At 44.2% G+C, this 14188-nt stretch overlaps 1 protein-coding gene across 24 annotated transcripts in view; it reads left to right on the plus strand.

The window, feature by feature from the left end:
* The window catches only part of macf1a (microtubule actin crosslinking factor 1a), a 224626-nt gene that overhangs the window by 179749 nt on the left and 30689 nt on the right, over positions 1-14188 (plus strand). For all 24 annotated transcript variants that reach the window (XM_071501060.1, XM_071501061.1, XM_071501068.1 and 21 more), the window contains 2 exons: positions 13151-13312; positions 13480-13650. In XM_071501060.1, coding sequence (XP_071357161.1) covers positions 13151-13312; positions 13480-13650 — 333 coding nt within the window. The remainder of the gene's footprint in view (positions 1-13150; positions 13313-13479; positions 13651-14188) is intronic.

Genomic DNA, 14188 nt, shown 5'->3' on the forward strand with positions numbered 1-14188 from the left:
AGGGTGATCTTTGATGCCTTAAAGCTAACTGGTGATCCTCAGATTATGTCACCTCCAGTTGGCATTGTAGGTTCAGGTTTGCCTATTGCTCCGTCCTCAGCTGGTTCTGGTGGGGTGGCTGCAGTGGCCAAGAGGCGGCATCAAGGTGGTGACAAAAAGGACAATCCAAACCGGCGCTCTTGGAAAGCTTTTATGCCCCCAAGTTATCCAGAATTTGCAGAGAGACTGGAGTTCTCATCAGTTGAAGGAGCAGAGAAGCGTTTGTCTGGGGCCGGGATCCCTCTTTCTCCTCTACAGCCTATTCCTTCTCACCTACCCCCATCCACCCCTACCTCATCCACTCCTTCCTTACCTCCTTACACGCCCTCCCCTCTATCATCTGCTCCTCACACTCCTCCTGTCTCTTCCTCGCCTTCTTTGACACCCACAGTTAGCCCTTTGCCTCCTCTCCAGCAGCATCCTCTCAGCAGGCAAAAGCAGGTTCATCCAGTGCTGCAGAAGCAGCACAAACAGACTCACATGCTGCCGTCTCCCTCCAAAGAACAGTTACCTGCATTTAGCCAGACCCCGGCACCCCAGGTTTCTGGAAATACACCAGAGCATAGCCCCAGACAGGTAGAGAGAAAAGGGCAGGGGCACAGACGGACTACTAGCTCTTCTAAAGCTGGAATTAGACAAATCCCAGAGGAGCCCGTTGAGTCATTTAAGACCTCAGATTCAGAGAGGGATTCACCTCTTTTAGACCAGGACCAGGGGGACAATGCTCCTCTCATCCCACCAAAACCAGTCTTCTGCCCACCTACCAAGGCTCGCACATGGCCCCGCAGTATAACAACAGGGAAAAGAACCCAGGTGGGGCTGAGACACAACTTCCCCATGCTCCCCCCTTTGCCTCCTCTAATGGGTGAGGATTGCAACACAGATGAAGAATCGCTTTATCTCCTAGATCCCCCATCTCCATACCTGAAAGAGGAGGAGGGATTAGTATATGGAGGTCTGCCTCTCTCCCCGTGTATTAGTCAGGAGGGGGGTGATGAGGGGCTCCTTGGGTGGGGTGCTCATGGTGGTGAGCTCAGAGAACGCACAGCCTCCGAGCTCAAATTTGAGGAGGACGAGCGTAGGATACTTGAGGAGCTCCAGGAAGAAGAACAGGAAGAGTGCAGGAAAATAATTGAGAGGGAGGAGGCGTGGAAAACAGAGAGGGATAAAGCAGAGGAGGAGAGAGCTCAGAGAGAGGAAAGGGAGTGGGAGGCAGTTCTTAAATTAGAGAATAGGGAGATTATTGACCAGCCTTGGGATAGGGAAACACTGGAATCAGAGGGATGGGATTTATCAGGCTCTTCTGGACATTGGCCTGTATTGACGCCCCCTACAGGGTTTGGAGGCCCTGGGGCACCCAGTGCCTCACCTTGCCCCAGCTCAGCGGCCGAGTCAGATGACCTCTTCTTGGAGTTGGAGCGGCAATGTCAGGAGGATGAAGGAGAGGAGGGAGTGGAGATGAGTGTAGATCCTGAGCCTCTTGATCCTTACACACTTCCCTGTTTAGAGGAAGAGGAAGAGGAGAGAGAGGAGGAAGAAGAGGGTGCCTGGGTAGATTTTGAAGGAACTCTTCCTCTAGATGCAGTTAACTCTGTAGAACCTGATAACGTTGCACCAGGCTTTGAAAGCATTACAATAGACTCAAATTTAGATCACTCTGAGCACATAGAGGTGATTACAAACTTTGACTTGATGCGAGCACAAGACTGTGAAAAGGAACATGGTGTCATTGATGAGGAGTGCGATGTTGACTATGATGAGGATAAGGCCGAGGCAGAGGAAGAAGAGACGAGTTACCCAACAGACTCGGCTCTTGGTCAACAAGTGGAGTCAGACTCCAGTGGGGTCCACATGTCCCAACCGGACAGAACCGGTATCAGTGACATCACTCAGACAGACTGTGAACAGGGGAGACCGGCACAGACTGAAACAGACCCTGACAGTGGGGCATCATCAGACCGTGACGTAGAGGATTGTGAGGAGAGAGCCTCCTCTCCATCTCGCCGCCCTCTGAACCATTACGCTGAGGAGGTGGAGCAAGTGGAGGAGGAGACTGAGCAGGATGAAGGAGAAATGAAAGAGGAAGAGGAGTTAGGAACAGAGTGGGATGTGTATGACCAATCTGAGCCAAGTTTGGACAGTAGCGAGGGAGTTCTCATGGATCACTCCCTTGAGCCTCTGCATACGCTTATAAAAGAAATCGACAATGAATGTACACAGGATGTTGACGTTCAAACTTCCTGTCAAGAAGATCCAGTCCCCTCAGAGATTAGCGAGCCTGCCACAGCAGTAACTTGTGACACAGAGGGGACATCGTTTTCATCAGAGACTCAGAACTTTGTTGTCCCCACAGATGTAGTCTCAGGACTGGACATGTCTGGACAAGAGCCAAATCTGGAAACTACAATGGAAGTGACAGCTAGCACCCCAAAATCAGACTGTGTTCCTCCACCACTCCCTCAACATGCAGAATCACCACCACCCTCCTCTTTACCTCAGTCACCTTCTAAATCAGACTCTTGTGGTGCTGGGTCGGATAGTAAAGACTCAGAGGCCTTTGTGATATCAGATAGTTTTGTTTACCTGGCGGTGTCTGCACCTCCCCAGTACCCCAGTGACTGTCCCCCCTCTCCACTTGAGGACTCTATTCCCCCAAGTCCTGTCCCCAAACCTCCATGCTGCCCAGACCCAGAAGAGGAGGAGGAGGGAGCCTTCCTCTCCCCTGACAGTTTTGTTTACATGGCAGCACCTGAACGGCCCCAACCTGGCCCCTCAGATGTTGGCTCAGCCTGTGAGGATACTCAGGAGCTGGACTTGGACTCGTACTCTGAAGGGACCCAGTCTGGGATGGACGGGGTAGAGTTTGTCCTCGGCTCTGTAACAGGGGACAGTGACTGGGAGTCGGATGGCTCTGCTCTGGACTTTCCTCCACTGATGTCCAGAGACCAAGCCTGGGACCAACTTGAGCCAGGGCTGCTACAGAGCCTATTCACACAGACAGAGACAAGGCCCCTGGAAGATGGGCCCCAGACAGGGGCCACAGCTTGTCACATAGAGGCTCCGTTAGAATCAGGACAAAGCTCTAAAGCAGAAAATGAATCGACAGCTACATTACCATGTTGTGACACCGACACACAGGCAGAGGTATGCTCTCATTTCAAAATTTTGATAAATAACTAAGATAATTATTTCCATTGAGGAGTTTGTTTATATTAGTGCTGTTCGCTGATGTAAAAGTAAATTGAATAGTGCAGCCATAATGTAACATGGGAAAAGACATAAAAGAAAGAGCTTTGAAAATGCACCTGGGAGGTGGTTTACATTGCATTTTTATATGTATATCTTTATTGTGTAGTAGAAGCACTAATCCAGAATTATTTCAGTGTCCATAAATACAGTGCCAAGTAGAGAGAATGAATTAAATTGGACCACTGAGACCCCAGTTTATTGATCTATTTAGCCTCGTAAGAGAAGATTGTGAGGGAAGAGTAAAAATCTGTTTTTAGCAATAAAAGCATTCAGTGTGGACGTGTGGACAAGCCAAGACACAGAGTGGAAAAAGAATTGGGTCAGGTAGCTGAGCACTGAGTTTAACCCATGTAGACATAGCATGGAAAATGTATGTGGGAGGGTGAAGGTATGTAGACACCATAATTAGCTAGTTGTGTTTCAGTAGTAGGGCTTTAAATGATTGCAATATGATGCTCACAGGGGGGTTTGCTACTTATGGGAAACTACCCTCAGGGTCGCTCAGTGAGTGAGTGTGTGTGTGTGCATATGGTGTGTGTTTGGGTGGGGGTCAGTGCTAATCTACAGTGCATGCACATATTTGAGATTGATCACATGTTTTGTGTGAGGCTAAAAGAGCAGTGTGTGCCTGCAGCCTACTTATAATGTTGATCTCAAGTGCAGAGTTTAGAACATTTATCTCAAGGGCATGCAGTTGTTGTGTTTACAGGGTCTGTATTTAGAGTACAGAATGCTATGTTTCCATACAAAGTCAATGGTGTTGGGCATGTCCCAGCTGTGTATGTACACGAGGCTCTTCAGCAGTGCAAAGACAAAATTTTCCATCTTGTTTAAATAATTTGTGAGAAAGTGTTTGAGGAGGCGGTCAGCTTGTACATTGAGCGAGATTTCTGGATGGCTTTCACTGTTTGGGTTGATTGGGTTTCTGAGAATGTAATCAGTGTCTCAGTATATACACTGTTACTGCTGTGCACAGTCATAAATCTGAAATGGATATTCTATAAATGCTGCAAGATTAGCTCAGTCTGGAACTGACAACAGAGGACTGTCGCTGTGACTGTGTGTCGGACTAGTCCCTCTGCATTCATCTACATTCAGTCTTCGACTTGTTTTGTTTGCGTACTGTCACTTCTCTCCCGTCTACCTCTGTGTTTGTTTGTGATTGAGTGTGTGGGCTGCATGTAAAGGTGTGTGTATATGAGTGTATCTCGATGTGACAGCCTGTCGTGCTTTCTAGCAGTCTGCTATGATTCAGTGTCTGGCCCAGATTTGTCTGATCTGAGCCCTGTTTTGATGCACACAGGCTTTCACAGGCTCATTTTTGCAGTCTGCCCATTATTAAGTCAGTCATTGGTTCCTCTTTTTGCATATGAAACATGCAAAATTAAGGAAACACAGCATGGTTGTAGCTAAAAGTAAAACAAATTTGTGTCACAGGAGTCTTTAGATCGATGACTCTGTTGTGACAAACCCAGTGACCCCGTTCCAAACCTGTTGGTAAAGGTTGAATGACAGGCAGAGAATAATCATGTAATTAATTGTTTCTCATTTGTGCATATCATGAACACACAGTGTGTGATTTGGAATTATGTGATTTGGATGGCAACTGATGCTTCTGTGATTTATTATTTTCCATGAGGCACAAGTTGCCTGCCTGTCACAACTCAACTATATCACAACTATATATATATATGTATAAAATGTGTAACTGATTTTGTGTCTTTATGTGTTATCAGTCGACATCTGTTTGTTCTCTCTGCAGTCGCAGCCTCTCTGGCTTCAGTTTAATGTAATCAGATGTGGTGTTTACTCGGGCTCAGATGTAGCAGAGGAGAATTACAGGTTTGCAGAGCTGGAGTGCAGATGATCTGCAACAACATCAAAAATGATGAATGAGGAAAATGGCAAAAACTAGGACTGCTACTCTTGAGGCCTGTATACTTTATGCTGTAGGTTTTGGAGACATTTGATTTGTGGCATTTTGTACTAGTTAAATTCTTATTTCCCAGGTCAAACACAGAAGAAACCAGGGAGTCTTTTAACACAAAGAAGAGCAAACTTTTGAACAGAAACTACAAAGTTTTTCCCACCAAGGGACACATACTTGGCTCCAATTAAGTTTTTTCCCCAAAAGAAGATAATTAGCATTTAATAATGCACACTTTCTCTAAGAAGATGATTTTTTTAAAATCATTAATGATCAGTGAGTCTTGGTATGCAAATCAGTATCACCATGCTACCACAGAAACACAGAGTCTTTTATGTGTTTTTAGTGATGAATGATGGATGACGATTTGGAAATATGACTCTCCAGTTTTTCTTCACATTTCTGAGAGGTGACACATGCACTTTTGTTGTGTGATGAAATCCCCTTCATTCAGCCATGCCCCCCCTCAACTGACTCTTGTCTCTTCCTCCCGCACCTCCCTCTCCTTCCCCTCTACTCTTTTCCATGCTTGGATGGTTTTGTTGCTGTGATAAGGAGGTGAGAGGTAAATACTGTGGCTCTCAGAGAGAGGAGCTGCCTCTGCCAACATGGCTACACAAACAGTGTGTGAAGTTGTCTGGGGAATATAAGCTTAGATATCAGATAAGAAAGTGCCAGGGCTAACACTGGAAGTTCTGGGCTGGACTCTCTAACCTGCCCTCTCTAACCTGTTGTTTCTCCTCTTTGCTTTCACCTTTCCTGTCGTTTTTATTTATTTTTCCTCCATTTCCTCCCTTTTTTTTAATCACAACTATCTCTCAGCTCCCCACTTCAATATTCTGCTCCAGTGCAAAACCAAAACACACACTAAAACCAACACCCGGCAATTTTCATTTGAAGTTGCTGATAGGAATTCACTGAAAAGGAATGATGTGACAAACATGGAGGACAGGTAGACATAGACACAGTGACAGAGTTTAGAAAGACAAAGAAGCAGACACAAAACGAGTTGTGACAGGCGACAGGGAGGTTGGGTGGAGGAAGCTATTGTTTTCACGGGGGGAGCACCTTTTAGCGCAACGTGAGGCTTTAGTACAGCGATAAGAGAGCTGCGCTGGCAGGCAGACACAAGCAGAAGGTCTTTGGATTAATATGAAGCTCATTTTAAAGCGCGGTGTGTGTATGTGTGCCCCACAAACAGACAGACAGACAGATGGACTAGCTTTGCATGCTGTTTGATGAACTGGGGAGAGGGAACGAACAGTACACAGACAAACTGACCAATGGCAGCTTCTGTGCAGATTGAGAGACAGGCACCTCCGAAATAACATTTCATTCATAACCCATCAGCATTAGTTGTTTGTAGTTGCAACCTGCAGATACAAGATTAAAAGAGTCCGAAACTCGATCTCAAATATTCCTCATTTGATCTCATGAAAGTATTAACACATCCCATGCAGTTATTCAAGGTCTTATTTTTTGTTGAGGTTTTGTTAAGCTGCATGTGTACTCAGAGCATGGTTTATATGCACTCTGCATAACTGTTTGGGGTTTTTTTTTTTGTAATATTGCATTTCCAACATTAACCTGTCTTTCACTGGAAATTGACTGCGTCTGCCAGGTTTATGTCTTTTTAATTAGTTCTAATCACCACTGATGCATTAAAAAGACCCTAAAAAAAAGACTGTAACTATCTGAAATCTGCACAGGCCACATTATTGTTCCAAATCATTTTCAATACAATCTGGAATAATGGGAACAAATGGTCCTGAAAAAGATGAGGCATTGAAAGACAGATGTTGAAGCAGAGAGAGAGACAAACAGGTGGCTTCAGGACTGTGGCTCATACATTTGTGTTTTGATTGATGTGATAATTCTGGTTCTGAACAACCGCCTCCGGGATAAACCTGTGAAAGACGGAGGAGAGAAGGAGGGGGATGTGTTCAGGAACATAGAAAAGCATGAAAGCACAGGGAGGGAGGCATTGATCTCCCACTGGAACTGAATGTAGTTGTGCTTAAAATGTAAAAAGTAGATCAAATATTTGAAGCGTTTTTCAATGATTTTGCATATTTTTGTCTCTTTCCCTGCTGCTGCATCACTCCCCCTCTCTCACAGCAATATTAGCAAGACAATAGAGCTCTAAAAAACGGCAGAGCAGTGGTCTCCTGTTAGATATGAATATGTTTCCAAGAACCCAAAAAAAAAAATCATATATTACTCCCTCTTTGTCTGTCTCACAGGGAGTTCATTAGCAGCACAAAAGTCTCACAAAAATGGGAAGAACAGTACAGAATGAAGGAAATTATGTGTGTGTTCAGAAAAATGTGTCCCTAAAAGAGAAAAAAAAGGATAGCAAGGTTTAAGCCAGCATACTTTGACTGCAGACCACATTTGCATGAGATTTGTGTCTGAATGTTGATGTTCAAATAAGGACACTGTTTGCAAATGGGATTTATTAACCCATTAACCTCTATCCCTGTGTCAGATGTTGGACAGTCCTCGGCTTAAAGCAAAGCTTTTCCTGGCAGAATAGCTTTCCCTCTCCAAGGTTAGTTTGGAAACAGATTTCTACAGTTTCCTTCCTCCCATCATTCCTCATTCCATTAAAAGAGAAAGGAGGAGTGAGGAAGGACGAGAGTTGAAAGACAGGAAGAGAGTGAGAGATGAGGGCAGAGGCAGGAAGAGAGGGAGAGGGATGAGGGAGGGAAAGCAAATGGGTTGGGCTGATAGCTGTGTTATTACTGGTTGGTCTGAAGTGCAGTGGCTGCCATAGTTCTCACAGGAGAAACACTTGATCCATGGTACAGAATATTCAGGCCGTTCTTTCCTTCCCTCCGGTTTTCTGTTTAATACACTAACTCCCATTCAGTTCTAAGAGACGATCTATGCTCCTGTCTGTCTTCTGCTTGTGTCTTCATCACATATCAGTTTTATTTCACCTCCTCTTCAACCGTGTAGCTTTAGAGGGAACATGTTTTTGATATGACCACTAGCTCTTTTCATGAAGCTGACAGATCATGTGCTTGTGGAAATCAGTTATGAAGGGAAAGGAAGATGAAAGGAGAGGACATGGTTTAGAGCAGAACAACCTTAAAGCTTTGATAACAAGTTTGAAAACTTAGCTGAGCAACATCCTACATGCTCTGCTTTTTTTATATTTTTGCAGCAGTGACAGTAGCAGCTAAAAGGCCGCTGCCTCTGTGTGTTCATCAGTAGAGCTCTGTGCTTTTGTTTCATGTTCCTCATCTGCCCTGATCAAGAAATTGATTGTCCGTGAGTGATGTTTTGGACAAATGCCATCAGCGCAGTTAGTCCTCACCTCAGTGTTATTAGCTTGACAGATGACAGCTAAATATAGAGCATCCACACATGTGTTCATGTGCAGCAGAGCTACAGTGCACGCGCCCAGATTCAAAAACACTTTAATACATCACTGATAAAATTTCTCTCTTTTTTAATCCTCTGGACTTCGGCTCATGAGTTGGTCTCTGTGTTAACCTTTCTGTGTGAATGCTGTTACATGAAGGAGCATCACAATCATGTGCTTCCACTTCCACACACAGTGTTTGACCTGATTTGCTGCCAGTGGGAGAACTGTTGGCATTTCGTGGGAGCCTCTGGTCTTCACACTTAATAAAGCCATGACTGATGCTGCTAATGGTCAAAGCCATGAAGACACGCTGCATAAGTGCAAAACAAACCAGCAAAGTTACATTTCACAAGACAGATTTCTGTGTTTGTGTTTTTTACTGTGCTTTTCTGGCTGGTTTGAAGTGAAGTGTTTTCATCAGACTCTGATCAAATCTGAGTTTATGACTGTTTCAGCTGTAGCGATTTAATCACGAGCATTTAATGGAGAAAAACTTTGAAACCACATTTTCAGTCGGGTGAGACCCAGTAATCATTTTCCTTATCAATTAATCTACTGATTATTTTCTTGAATCATTGTTTAATCTGTAAAATAGTGAAAGGTGCTTGTTATTAATTACTAATTACTAATTAAACATCTCGTTTTATTTGACTAAACCCAAAAATATTCATTTTACAAACAGATGTAAGGACACATCATCACATTTAAAGAGTTTAACCATAAAATGTAAGGAAGAACTAAATTAATTAATTGGTTCTTTAATCAATATGATATTAAATTATATTAATATTAATATCTGTTGATGGATTAATTTGACAGTTTTTCTCCATCTTCATCTCAAGCAGACATTTCCATCCACCAGCTTCACCTCCAGTTTTTGGATGTTGGTCTAAATGTTTTTGTCCAACTGAGAACTGTGAATTCTCATACTGACAAGCAAAGGCCGAAGTTGCCAGAATTTAAACGACAGTCTGACTTTTATCCACTAATTTAGACATGAATCACTGAGAGTGAGACAGAAATCACTTCAGTTGTTCTTAAAAAAAAAAAAAAAAAGCTCTTTAGCTTTTCACCAGCTTCCTAACTGGTGTCAGTTAAACCAGACGTATGCAGATGCAGACAGTATCAGCCTCTCACATCCTTCTCCAGCTTTAGTCAGATCTACTCTCATCCCAGTGTGTTTATCGCCTGTCCTCACTGATCTGCGGCTGAGGTGAGAAAGCCAGTGTGGGTTTGCGGTCCACATGAAGCAGGAACGAGGAGGATGATGGGAGGAAGGAGGAGGCAGCTGTGGTAGGGGGACTGAAAGGAAAAATGAGAGGTAGAGGGATGAGCAATGACATGATGGGAGGAGTAGGAGGAGGAGAAGACGGGAGAAGGATGACGAGCATGGTGGTGATAGTTAAGTTAGCTCCGTCAAGAGTGTGTGCGTGTGTTGCTGCGTGCTGGCTGAGGTAAGGAGGAATGACAAGTATGTGGGACATTTTCCAGAGCTCTGGTTTAGTGGATTCAACCACTGTGAGCTGGCGAGAGAGAGAAAGAGCAGAGAGGGCGGCTGAAATTGAGACAGAGAAAAAAACGCAGAGAGAGGGACAGAAGAAGAAGAGGTGGGAGAGCGGACAGAGCTCACACAACCTACAACAGGTTTATATACATCCCAGTGTATGTTTAGATAATGAATGGGTGTACTTTCCCTGTTTTTTCCTTCTCTGTTCCCCTCTATCTCTGACACACACACACACACACACACACACCCCCACACCCACACCAGGCGTAGGGTGGAGTGGGTCATGGCTGTAGTCATTGTTGTTCTGGCCGACAGACTTCCTGTTCCAAGCAGTTATGACGCCCATCACCACAACACAGCTGTGTCCAGACTGGACAGGAACACACACACACACTGCTCATTCATATTTAATCTTGCACAAAGATTCAAACCTGTAGAGAACTTAATCAGTTCTTTTTCACACACAGATTTACACACATTGATTTACACTCGCACAGATTTTGAACTGCATGCACACACACACAAACACACAAAGTCTTGGCGTGGGGAACCTGTAGTTTGATGCCATATTTAAACCAGATGAGCAGAAACCTGTAAACCCTTTGATTATGAGCCACTGCAGAGACTCAGAAACACTTCCAGTCATCTACAAGAGAAACTCAAGTTTAATGTCTGCAGGTCTGTAAACATCCTCAACACATCATAAAAGCTGTGAAGCTTTTCCATACACACAGATGTTCTGAACAGTGACGGAGGAGAAGCACTCATTCACACACATTCTGTTCTTAAATGTAATGTCAAACATTTATGTGTCTTCCTGTTGATACTTTGGTTTTGCATCATTTTTGTGGTGAAAATGTACGAGGATTCACGTTAACTTGAAACCTGGACTCTCTAGTTGATATCCACCCCTAGCCTGTAAGCTAGTTGTTTACTGGACGTCATGATAGAAGATGGTTTCACTCCTGCAACATAACATATTAACATCTTTTATGTTTCACGGTGAAAATGGGGACAGAGCCATTTACTTTTTACATTTCTGCTGGATTTGATACAATAATGTGCAGTGGTTTGTTGTTATTTGAGTATTGAACACCCAAGACTGCGAGCTTTTTTGTGATTTTCTTCCAGGCCATTGTGGTATTACACTGAAACCCAAACCCTCATTTTCACATTTTCCCTCTCCTTCACTTTGACTGCACCCCCAACCCCCCCTCCCCCCAGTAATATCACACCAGCTATTTTTCCCCAGGCTTTGGATTTACCAAAATCGGGTGTGCACGTGTGTGTCCTGGATGTGTATGTCTGGTTATTTGTGTGTGTGTGTGTGTGTGTGTGTGTGTGTGTGTGTGTGTCTCTTTGTGTGGCCATTTGGGTTTGGCTGCCACAGCATCACCAACCACCAGCCCTAATTCTCCCTCTGTGGGCCTGTTCTGAATGTCAAGACTTCTCAAATGTTTTCCTGTCAGCGACCCACCGCATTGTTGCCAGGGTCCCTCATTTAATGGGATTTTTTCCAGAAATGACCAAATGAAAAGAATTTCATTGGTGGTGGTTCACAGTTCCCACTGGTCAGGGAATTGGTGGAATACCGTGAAATTGTGAAAGCTGTTTTGTGGATTTGGCAAATTGTTGGATATAGCAGAACGGTTTACAGGAATTCAGCATAACTTTATTCTCTGACATTTATTGCATTAGCTGTTGGTTTTGGGTGTTTTTCTTCTCAGCAAGAACAAGTCTGGTGAAAACCAGACTGTTTACCCCTTTAGAAAAACAACATGAACAGACCAGACAAGAAAAACATTTTATAGGTCAGGGATTATGAAATGTAAAGTTGAAGAAGTGGTACTGCTTTGTAATAGGGCCACGGTCGGGCCTTTGAATTCAATTTAGTATTACCTGATGCTGTAACTGATTATTTTCATTAATTCCTTAATTGATCCCTTCATCTATAAAATGACAGATGTTGAAATACTGGCATGAGTCGTAAGTGATGTTATCAAACAGCTTTTTTTTTTGGTCCAATCACTCTTTCAAAAAATAAAAATATATTTGATTTACACTGAAATAAGATAGAGAAGAGCAGCAAATTCTAACATGTGTGAAGCTGGAATCAGTGGATATGCGGCATTTTTTTTGATAAATGACTTTCATGATTATTGATTATAAATAATGATAGTAGATAATTTTTTCTCCATGTGTTAGTGGTCTTTTGAGTAGTTGAGAATACCATTAAATCTAATGCTTCTAGCTGCTTTGGACCTACTCAATCTCCCAAACGGCCCAAATAGGACTGTGGACCAACCTTTGAAAACTGCTGCTGTGTGTTTCTGGATACAGTGTCAGCGCAGATTTATTGTGAGAGAGGAGCTGTATTGGCTGTTGCTCGGTCTTTCTGGGCCAGGGAAGTCAAGTCTGGTTGTGTTTACTGTCGGGTGGCTGCCTCCATTGTCATCACAAGATGGCTCCAGCTCTCCGCTGTGATGTGTGTGTGTGTGAGTAATGTGGCCAGACAAGCGAAGTTGTGCGTGTATTTCCTATAAATGTGTGTGTCAGGGTAAGTCTGTGTGTCTGCTTGTGTGTGATTAAGTGAGGGTTGTGTGCACCCATGCAGTGTGTTAGTGTACTCTACCATGTGTGTGTGTTGTCGACTCAGCCTTTTCCAGCCAGCCCCTTACTCGTCTAACCCTCTAATCCCTGTAATCCCCTTTCTCCCCCTCCTCTTTTTCTCTCCTCCCTCCACCCTCGTTGCTGCAGCTCCCTTCCTGTCTCCCACTCCTCTCTTATCTCTGCACATCCCTGCGTCCATCTTTCATCTCCTAATATCCACTCGTGTCTATATGTAGGTGCATAATGTGGGACAGTTCACTTCCATTTGTCGTCACGCAGATTGAATGTGTGGTGTATTTTTGACTGCTGACTGGTACATGACTGGTCTGTACTTTCTCCTCGTGTATACTTCTTCTCTCGCCTTTAATTTGTTCATTAACGATACAGTGAGTCAGTCAGCCAATCAGTGAATGACGTCCCCTCTCTGTGTGTTTTCCTCTGCCAGGCTGTGGAGAGAGAACAGGTGGACAGCATTCAACCGAAGCTGCAGCACGTCAACGCAGTGGGTCAGGGTCTGATCCAGAGCGCCGCCAAGCACACCGACACCCAGGCGCTGGAGCACGACCTGGAGACGACCAACCTCCGATGGAACTCACTCAACAAGCGGGTACGGCTCGATGTGTTCGCCACACCTGGAGATTCACTGATATAGAAAACATACAACAGCAGAGCGGCTCCAGCTTCTTGCAGTCTCAAGCTTTGGGTTTTAATCCCGCAAAGAATAAAATGCATCATATTTGCTTCCATACTCAAAACCTTCTCTCCTGTCTTCAGGTGGCAGAGCGGATCGCCCAACTGCAGGAGGCTCTGTTGCATTGTGGGAAATTTCAGGATGCTCTGGAGCCTCTGCTAAGCTGGCTGAGCGACACAGAGGAGCTGGTGGCCAATCAGAAACCTCCGTCTGCCGAGTACCGCGTGGTCAAGGCCCAGATCCAAGAGCAAAAGGTACAACAAAGGATGACGAGGTGTAAAATAAAATCCACTTTCAGGTGTAATAGCACAGGTGATGAGAATCTTTATTTACTTTCAGAAACAGTCACAGTGAGATACAACACTGAAAGCAGCAGAAACGTCTCTTTGGGTCACTGAGGACACGTTTTAATGACAAGTGTTTTTCAGCCTGCTCATATTTTCCATTTTAGGGATTTGAAGCGCTGATCATCAGGCACAGTTGTCTGAGCTCTTAGCTTCTGCCACCCACATTCTTCTTTCTTTGAAGTGTCCTGCCAGGATAAATTAAAGTGGATTTGAATTTTCACTTTATATTTTTCTAGACATTTCTTTTCCAAACATTGAACATTTAAGATATTCAGATGTCCTCAATGTCCTTTAACCACAAACAATAGATATTCGAATGACAAGCACACACACAAACACACATACACACAGTCAATGATCCGTCTGCCTGGCATCCGAATGGTCCCAGTTGACCGTCTGCCAGTCAGACTGGCATAAAAACAGACACACACACACACACACACGC

This window comes from Trachinotus anak, unplaced genomic scaffold (assembly GCF_046630095.1).
Source record: "Trachinotus anak isolate AG129_WGS33_773 ecotype Australia unplaced genomic scaffold, CSIRO_AGI_Tana_v1 ptg000016l, whole genome shotgun sequence".
NCBI lineage: Eukaryota > Metazoa > Chordata > Actinopteri > Carangiformes > Carangidae > Trachinotus > Trachinotus anak.